This window comes from Branchiostoma lanceolatum, chromosome 18, assembly GCF_035083965.1.
Source record: "Branchiostoma lanceolatum isolate klBraLanc5 chromosome 18, klBraLanc5.hap2, whole genome shotgun sequence".
Classification (NCBI taxonomy): Eukaryota; Metazoa; Chordata; class Leptocardii; order Amphioxiformes; family Branchiostomatidae; genus Branchiostoma; species Branchiostoma lanceolatum.
The window spans coordinates 6,356,497-6,365,645 of record NC_089739.1 but is presented as its reverse complement, the minus strand read 5'-3'; the positions used below and the strand labels follow the sequence as shown (position 1 = coordinate 6,365,645).

The 9,149-nt window shown below is 43.0% G+C and overlaps 2 protein-coding genes across 3 annotated transcripts in view; both read left to right on the top strand.

Annotated features, from left to right (window-relative positions):
- Nucleotides 1-426: 426 nt before the first annotated feature.
- On the top strand, nucleotides 427-3,213 carry LOC136423803 (uncharacterized). The gene is made up of 3 exons (XM_066412121.1): nucleotides 427-928; nucleotides 1,486-1,558; nucleotides 2,100-3,213. Exons 1-3 carry the CDS (start codon nucleotides 654-656, stop codon nucleotides 2,718-2,720), a joined length of 969 nt encoding a protein of 322 aa, XP_066268218.1. The 5' UTR covers nucleotides 427-653; the 3' UTR covers nucleotides 2,721-3,213.
- Nucleotides 3,214-5,058: 1,845 nt separating this feature from the next.
- Nucleotides 5,059-9,149, top strand: part of LOC136423786 (ATP-binding cassette sub-family C member 9-like) — a 28,498-nt gene continuing 24,407 nt past the window's right edge. Inside the window, exons 1-4 of one of the 2 annotated variants that reach the window (XM_066412091.1) lie at nucleotides 5,059-5,169; nucleotides 6,020-6,666; nucleotides 6,977-7,168; nucleotides 8,418-8,474. In XM_066412091.1, coding sequence (XP_066268188.1) covers nucleotides 6,100-6,666; nucleotides 6,977-7,168; nucleotides 8,418-8,474 — 816 coding nt within the window. In that variant the 5' untranslated portion in view covers nucleotides 5,059-5,169; nucleotides 6,020-6,099. Of the gene's footprint in view, nucleotides 5,170-6,019; nucleotides 6,667-6,976; nucleotides 7,169-7,541; nucleotides 7,585-8,417; nucleotides 8,475-9,149 lie in introns of those variants that run through there. The other variant, XM_066412092.1, reaches the window with a different exon arrangement.

The window sequence follows — 9,149 nt, the reverse complement described above, 5'->3', positions numbered from 1 at the left end:
ATATGTAGCGTTCCACCAGCGTTCCACCAGCGTCCGCGGGGTTACTACACTACGGACCTAGCGGGTTGCCATAAAGCTAAGATTTATAACCTGATAGTCGCCTAGCAACCGGACAAACCAAGACGCAAACATCAAGTGAGGAAAAGATTTATCAACTCCGTCAAAACATTACCCGTGGAAGAGTCCACCACAAGTACGTGGAGCTGCGAATACAGAATTTTTTTTGAATACTTTTAATTTTCTACATAACGCACACACGGGATCACGTAGAATGTTCCCATCTTGCGCGTTAAGAATGTTATGATATAGACACCGTTTCCAATTCTTCTTAGAAAATGTCGGAAAGACTCTAACTTCGGGACCCCGGCCCACACTTTACACTTGGCCATATATGCACATCCTAGAAGTGCTTAGAGTGCGTAGTTACATGACGTCCTGACGTAATATCCTAAAGTTTGGGGGTTCTTACGATATTTTTGCCTATGACTGCAAAACTCTTTAATTGGTGAGCGTTTTGAGCCGGAATTCAACAACTGGGGATCTGGAAAGTTTCTGCAACATACGTTCGACATCGCCGGGCACAGTTTCTGACTAGTTCAAAGTGCGTTCAAGTTTAGAGATTGCTTGAGCTTTTGCTGTGCAGGGATCATACAATGGCGTGTGTCGTAGCAAAAGCAGTTGGACTTGAAGTACTCCAATGGGGTTTGGTGGCGGTTCCAGTGTTCGTGACGGGACATCAGCTTACCTCGTCAGGAAACTCTTCTCTATCTGCCAACCAGGGAAGCCCTTCCATAGGGAAACTGTCGCTGGTAGCCTACTGGATGATACTGTTAGGGAGCTTCTTGTTGGTCACCTTGGCAGTGCATATTCCTGTGAAGATATTCTTATTCAAACAACGACAGTCTACGACAAACGCAACCTTGGAATGGTAAGAATTACGTTCAGAACTTCTTATGATCGTAATGGAAACGTATTGAATCCTACCAGTTCTTACATAACGCCGTGTATTTTGTAAAAGTGTTTTGCCTTTTTTGTTTGTTTGACATATCAATGATTAACATACATTGGGGAGGGCGTCAGCTACTGTAATCTCTTTTTTTTTTATTGTACGTATTGTGGGTTTTAACGTAAACATAGACGTGTGATAAATCTACCACTTTACGCACGTTCACACCTTGAAGTCGTAACGGATGAAAATGGTAGATGCCGTTGAGGAGGGCGTTGATACCAACTTTGGTTATGCAAATTAGCTGACATTTGAAAAATGGCGGCAATTATGAACGTATGTGTCTCAATTCTTCGATTCTATACTAAACAAATTTAATAAGTACAGTTGTGAAACATTAGAATTGGTTATTTGGTTTAAACATCTGCTACTTGCCACGAATATTGAATACCATGGCCGATCATAGCACTTGTGGTATCTCACCGGTGTTACCATTGACAAACGTTACACATATAGTCTCTTACCGATGTTTCCTTCAGGAGACCGTCCATCCTACTGTACAACCTGCTGTCTGCCCTGCCATGCTACGTCATGATTCTTATTGGAATACAGGTATTGTATTTTTCATTACGACATGTCGTTTGGTCTCTGAATCCGAAAGGGTACTACTTTATTTTGCTTATTTCATTTCCTAGGCCTGGATGGGACTCCAACTGCCCAGTCATTGCTTTCTATGGAGGCCCCGGTTGCGTCATAGTGTGTAACGTAATGCCACAACATACAATACATGCGCTTGCAACTGGACTGAAACTGTGATTATGGTAATGACTCATAAAATAGCATTTCTATCGTAGCCATAAATCAAAGTGTAAGAGATGAATAAAAAAATGCATGTGTTACGCCATCATCTTATATATGTTGCTGGAATTCGACTCAATATATTTGAAAAGATTCAAACTAAACTTTGGCAACGAAAACCTTGAACGACAAAATCGTCCAAATATTCCTAAATGTTGAACGACAAAATCGACGAAATATCACTATATTTTGCATATGTTTTAAGTAAATCCATATGTTACCACGATAGAGCTCCTCTGATTGATAAACCATGTTCTAAGACGAGAAAATGTCTGCTCTTCCATTTACTGCACAGGCCCCCCTGTCGAACGTCAACGCCAAACTGTACGAAGACGCTATTTACGTCACAACTCCCACAATTCTCCTCTGTCTCATAGCCACGGAGTGGGTCGCCAAGTGGAAAGAGGACGAATTCTCGTCTGACATGGCCGAGGCCATGCTAAACGACTTCCATACAGCTTACGACATCATGGAACTCATCTCCCTCGGCCTAGACGACGACATCGCCAGTAAAACATGGCCGATCTTTGCCATATTCGCCCTCTCGCTTCTCGCTATGTTTAAGTACGTCCCACGCTCTCCGAAATACAAAAACGACGGGGAGGAATTTCCATCCGGAAACAGTAGAGCTCAAAAATGGCTGCTGACGAATATCTTTGTCCAGGACCTTCCGTTCTTTACGTTGCGACTAACTCTGATCTGTTTGTACGGTCTAAAGGCAGGAGAATTGTTGTATCCCGCCAAAAGCGCCGCTGGGTTGGTGTTCAGGTCTCTCCAGCTATATCTGATGAAGACGGAAAATAGAAAGGTGTCGCCGTCGTCTCAGACCGGCACAGCTTCAGAAGAACATGACTTAGAAGAAAAGGATGAAACCGTGGATGTAGAAGACATTCCCACAGAAACGCTGGAAGACTAGAACGTCTTAAAACTGTGCTGGGTTCATTCATAAGAACTTCGGCAGCTAGCGCTGACCTTTTTGTTGTTCTAACGTCCATTCACGTTGTGAAAATAACAAAACAATATTGTATTCCATAAAGCTTGAAAAAAAAAGCTTGTACAAAATCGTTAAGAATAATGGCAATTTAAGAGAATAAGTTAATGTGCGTCGATGAATATCTGTTTAATTACAGCATGATGTTGAAAATATCAGTGTCCTGATTCAGTTTTGCAGTTTGAGCTTTATTTCGGCCGAAATCTAAAAAAAAGAGAATCCCTACCTATGTCTGATTCTTTTCAAGACGCAATCGGGACCACAACATTAATTTTTCTTGGCCTTGATAAAGCAATGATGATATACAGGTATGGAATCAGAAGTCACATGAAGAAACAGTACCGTGACCGACATGTACAAAGCGTGACTTTAAAGCTCAAGTCAGTGTGTCGCACGGCAAAAGTCGGTGTGTCACTGTATCACGCAGCAAGTCGGTGTACAGTGACTTGCACCGACCGCTTTGTACTTGTCGGCCACGGTGTGCGTGTATGTGAGCGTGTTTGTGAGCGTGTTTAACAGTGAGCGTGTGTGTATGTGTGTGTGTTTGTAAGTGTGTGTGCTGCATAATTAGCTATTAGACTATGACGAACCCAATACTAGGCAAGTCATCAGGCAGCGGACTGCGATGTCAACATACAGCGCAGTCACATGAATACGTAGTTACAGTACAGCACCCCCAACGCAAAAATTTGCATAATTTCGAATTCGTCACACATGTAGCAAACCGTTTTGTCATACAAAAACCATGCAGTGGACTTCTTAGTCATTATTAGTCTTACTATAGTACAGTCACAGCAAAGTACAGCATTGCATAGCACAGAAGTTACCGCCTAGAGACCCATCCTCGCCATGCATAAAGGTGCAAGGCAAACATACCGTGAAGCGCACAATATGCAAGTCATGCAGGGGCGTGGCTGCTTGGTTATATGATAATAACTTTATTGCACAACAATTGTACAAGGTACAAAGTATGGCATTCACTGGTACATAGATAACATTCTATTAGGCTAAGCCGTCTATCTTATACAATATGGTGTGCTAGTCTATCTTATACAACATGGTGTAGTAGTATGGGATGACAATGGGATTTTACAATTATTGGAGGAGTTTCTAACGTCTAGACATTCTTTGATATATTTCCCAACATATACCATGCATGGGTTGTCACATGTCATTATGTACTTAAATTTGCTTTTCAAGTCCATTAGAGATAAATCCTGGTAAGTCCGACGATAGCACTGAGTTTAGTGAATTACGTATATCAAAATATATGGGACATAAAATCAAAAAGTGATATTCGTCTTAGTACTGTACAGCACAGCACGTCATAGCCATTGTGCTATACACCATCACACAGTCATTGTGCTGGACACCATTTACATAGTCATTGTGCTGTACACCATTACACAGCACCTGTGCATTGTAATAGTGCCATCTGGACCATCTACTTCATATCGATATAGATATAGACCCCACCCTCCCGCCATGCAAACATTTGCATAATCAGCTCGGTCGGCATGCTGTGCAACGGCCTGCATAGTGGAGCATAGTGGTTATTGTACAGCACTGTCGCACAGCACAGCTAGTGACACAGCTGTGTTCCAACAGGCACCGTAAGTAGACTTTGTGTCAATACATAGTGATATACATGTACGAGCCGGTATGTATGTATGTTTCATGTACGAGCCGGTAAAGACAGATAAACATATTGGCTTTGAGGACTCTTTGAATAGCGACATATTAGCCTGGGTGCCATCCTATTTGGGCTCCTACACTCGCTACCCTAAAGTGTAGGAGCGAGTGTAGGAGCCCCGGTAGAAATGGGATGGCACCCAGGTTAGAAAAAAGACGTTTGTGTTCATGAAATAACACGTTTGTGCAAGGAGGTTATAACCTCCTTGGTTTGTGCTGCTACCATCATTTTCAATCTTCTGCTTTGTCACTGTTGATCCATAGGATTGGTCTATATAGGTCAAGTGGCATCACGGTGGAAGATCGAAACGCTTTCTTGCTGCCGGGCTCCTCTGACAGCAACCCCACCCCGAGTGACCGACAGAGAAGCCCGGTAAACCACTCAGAAAACGTCACAATCTTCAACCCCCAACATCTGCTTGACGATTAGATAACCTCTGCACTGTTACCATTAGCCGCCAGTCGGCGCTGCGTGTGATTGAGTCTGCTTGACCCAGTGACACTGTGACCTCTGCGGCCACAGGGTCACAGTGGTTACGGGATCCCAAGCAGATACGGGGCTCAACCAGATAAGCGCCCCCCCCCCCCCAAAAAAAAAATGAAGAAAAAAATCGCTGTGGGATTAAGGACTGCAAGGAAGGCTATGGCGTTTGCAACTTTCTGCCTTTAACTTTATTGCTTGGTTCGTGAAGTTCACGTTGAAGATCTGTAGACATTTTGTATATGCCTAAAAGTGGTGTTTTCAGCATCCTCAGCGGTGCCCCCCTCCCCACAATTTGTTTTCACCCGCAATATTATGTTAGATAACTTATTTATCATAAGGGGGTGAAGTCCGCCATCCATGATTGCATAAAATTTCATTGAGAATATGGGTCACCCATTTCTATCCTTCTGTGTAGATTGCATCAACGACATTATATTATGTCCTTGATTGCATGGATTCGTATCTATCTGTACTTTACTTGAGCTGTGAACCAAATAGAAATTCTTGTTTACAGTCAAATTGACAATAATAAGCTAGTTCACGGTTGTTACTATGCAGGTGCAGTGTCAATGGTGAAGGCCCCGGCTAGTGAACAGTGCTCGCCTCGACATTGTCTCGATTTGCATAACAACGCCTGACAGGTTTTGTTTACGTCTCGGGGGCCTTCACCTTTGACAGTCTGCACATGTGTAGTTGGAACCGCGAATGGGCTTTTTTTTTTAGTATTATTGTATTCACCTAAGTCAAACGAGCTACAGTAATTCACTTCAATAATGCCACTGTGAATGATAATAATATACAGTCCAACCCGTACTCAGTAACCACTCAAGAGACGGAGCAGACTTGGTTGCTTTACGCCAGGTGGTCTGACTACATCTACATCTACATTTTGGTACCCCCAAATAGTGCTTGCTTGTGCTAGGTGAATGGCCGACCAGGTTAATGATTGTACAATAAAATCCTCAGTTCTACAATTTAAGTACAAGCAATGTCTTCCTCAAAATTAGATAACCATGTGTAAATGACAACATTGTCTTCTTTCTTCTAGGTAACTTCAAAAAGAACATCACCCATCTCAGCCAACCAGAAGACTCTTTCTCGATGACGTCATAGCCTGATCCACCAATCATGGATGACCATCTCTTACAGAGTCTTATTTGCAACTTTACATCAAAGAACAGCCCAGACCACCCAACATGTCTTCCCGAGATGTTGAGCTGTGTGCCGCATGTGTACGTCACCCTGGTTGCTATGGTTACGGGCATAACGTACTGCTGTCGGGAAAAGTCGACCCACGTCGCACCGTGGTCGCATTACTCAGGTCATACGCTCCGCTGGCTGCTGTCAATACTGCTGCTACTGAGTTACATGTGCGCCATTGGCGCGGGAGCGATATTGGCCAGCGACTCGGAACGTCCATGGCCGTACTTGTACGCGCCCTCAATCCTCGGATTGGTTGCGACATTTCTATCCATCAGTCTGTACAACGCGTGGGAGACGGGAAACTGTCGTGTTCCGCTGCTGTCACTGCTCTTGTACTGGACGGGGATCGGCGGGCTGCAGGGGTGGAAGGTCTGGAGAATGGTGCATGCTGGGTACGCGGGAGACTTGTATGTTAGGTTCTACGTCACCATTGTCGTCGCTGCTGCGTATGTGCTACTGCTGGGGATAGAACTTTACCTGCTGCTGACTAAGGTAAGTCTTAGAGTTGTTTTAAGTAGCTTACTTCACAAGATGCGTTCATTCGTTCAGACCCTTGTAGCGCCTTGTGGCATATACAATATGTAGGTCAGCAAGTTTCCTTGCTGTTTCAGTAGCAGGGTATACTTTTACAGGGAGGGAGGGGTTGCTAGCCTTTTTCACTTAAAGTTTAACGTGCTCGAGGACCCTGATATTACACCCAAAATTCTTTTTGCCCTGCTGATAAACTATTACTGTATAAGCCAAACTTTGATTAAATAAGGAAAAGATGCAAGATGCAAGACGTGTTCTTACTTTTCCACAGAGGTACTGCTGTGGATCGTGTTGTGCAGTGCCCCCCTCCCTCCCACCATCTGACCTTCAGGACAGGGAGATGACCTTCTACCAGCCGTTCGTCAATCCCATATCCATGGTAACTTACTGGTGGCTCAACGGTTTCCTCAGTCTCGGGTACAAGCGACCTCTAGAGATGAGTGACCTTGGAAAGTTGCCCAAGGTTAGTATGATCCCCCCTTTTTGTGTAATGTTATCATCTGTGCTTAATGATATGCAGTGCTGTGCCATATACAGTTATGAATATTCATTTCATGTTATCATTTCATTGACTTTACTTGTTGTTTCCTAAATGAAATTGTTTATACTTATACATTTTTTCAGTGACCTAGTTAGCCCTTGTCATCAGCTAGCGGTTTACATGTTTACTAAGGTTTAGGCCCCTGTTGATTGAAACTGCACCTGTTTGTTTGTCAATAAGTCAAGCTGAATGTTTCACTGATATGTTTTTTTTGCCACGCAACCGCATGGCGGTTGCTGGCATTGTGCCTGGTATTAGATGTCCTTCATTCTGTCCACCCTTCCTTTTCGTCCGAGCTGCAGACAGGCTGAGGCTCGCCAGAGGGCGCTTCATGCAAGGCAAGCATTGCTTTGACAGCCAAGTCTCAACAAGTCTTCAATACGGTTGCTGGCATTGTGCCCCAGGGCTCGAAATTGTTTTTTGGAAATAGGTGCACTGGTGCACCCAACCCAAACAATTACGTGCACAGAAAGAATTTTGGCTGCACCACATAAAATAAACTTTATTTTGTTGAATGTCAGCAAAACATAAGTTTAACGCTACTGCTAAGAAATTTCAACCAAGCACTTCATCAAATAAAGCTTATTTTGCTTGTTCTGATACTTACATTTCAAGAATATTCTGTATTACTAGTGTACAAGAAAACCTTTACCCAAAAGAGTACAAAAATATCTAGGTGCACCAGTGCACCCACAGTCAAAATTAGGTGCACAGCTCCAATTTTGGGTCCACACAGGTGCACATGCACCCATTATTTTGAGCCCTGTGCCCTATATAATGTCCGCTGTCCGTCCACCCTGCTGGATCGTCTGACCGGCAGAAAGGCCAGACGATCGCGTTTCGCCATTGCTAATGGCTGACTATACATGTAGTTGGTTAAGTGTATGCACAGACTGCTGATAACTGCTTTCTAGTGGCAATCTAAACGGTTTGATTTCTACTTTGACTGATAAAGTACATAGGATAATAAATAGTGTGCCAATTAGCTATAATGCATGAAGCGGCAAAAATTGCGACTTTATACATATGTGACAATGGGAGGGGAGGGCAGGGCGTAACGAAGTCTATACAAGTCGTTACACGAACAACCACCATTTCATCCCTCACCATTACCTAATGGTTGCATGGCCAGCTTTTTTTTAAAGCATTTCTTGTTTCCTCTGTTTTCCAGGAGCATCATGCTGCAGTGAACCATAAGCTACTGGGACAGGCATTTAACAAACACATGGTAAGTCTTAAAAAAAGATCTTACATTATATTTAGGCCTAGGGTGCATACTCTATACGATTATGCCTTATTAATTGATAAAGTAAATGTTTGGAAGACAGTGGGTAACGAACAATATATCACATTAGTTAGAAAAGAGTCAGAAACTTCCAAGGACAACTGTAAATGATCCTGCATGTAAGTGTATTAGAGGTTTTGTTTCTGGTGTATCTTTGTGCTCTTGTGTGCCCGTACTTTTTTTGAGACTGTTAGTAGAGTGGCAGGAAGTGACTGGGAAGATGGTGTCACGACAAAGTTGCAGGAGTTTGTTTGTTTGAACCTTTGTTTATTCATGATAAGCTCAAATCGGCACGTAGGCCGCTTTTCATTGAGGTCATGAGGGAAGAGGTAAGGGTCAGATACAATATAACAGAGATACACAGTCATTTGAGTCCTAATAACTCTATCAACATAGTTCATTAACGTTACATATTTATGGTACAACAATATACAATTTCTACAACATACAACATAAAGTGTTAGTATGTAGAGTTCAGAGGTGGTGGGATTGTCTTTTATTACAAATGACAGACATTCCAGGTCATAGGGTCAATGTGAGAGACTCACGCATGGGTAGATATCGATTTTGGTCTGTCTGTGTTTTTGCAGTTTTAGATTTTCACATTCACTGTAAATG

Coding starts and splice junctions, on each gene's coding strand:
- LOC136423803 (XM_066412121.1), top strand. CDS start 654: ATGGCGTGTGTCGTAGCAAAAGCAGTTGGACTTGAAGTACTCCAATGG. Junction 929..1,485: donor ACAAACGCAACCTTGGAATG/GTAAGAATTACG, acceptor TGTTTCCTTCAG/GAGACCGTCCATCCTACTGT. Junction 1,559..2,099: donor TGATTCTTATTGGAATACAG/GTATTGTATTTT, acceptor TTTACTGCACAG/GCCCCCCTGTCGAACGTCAA.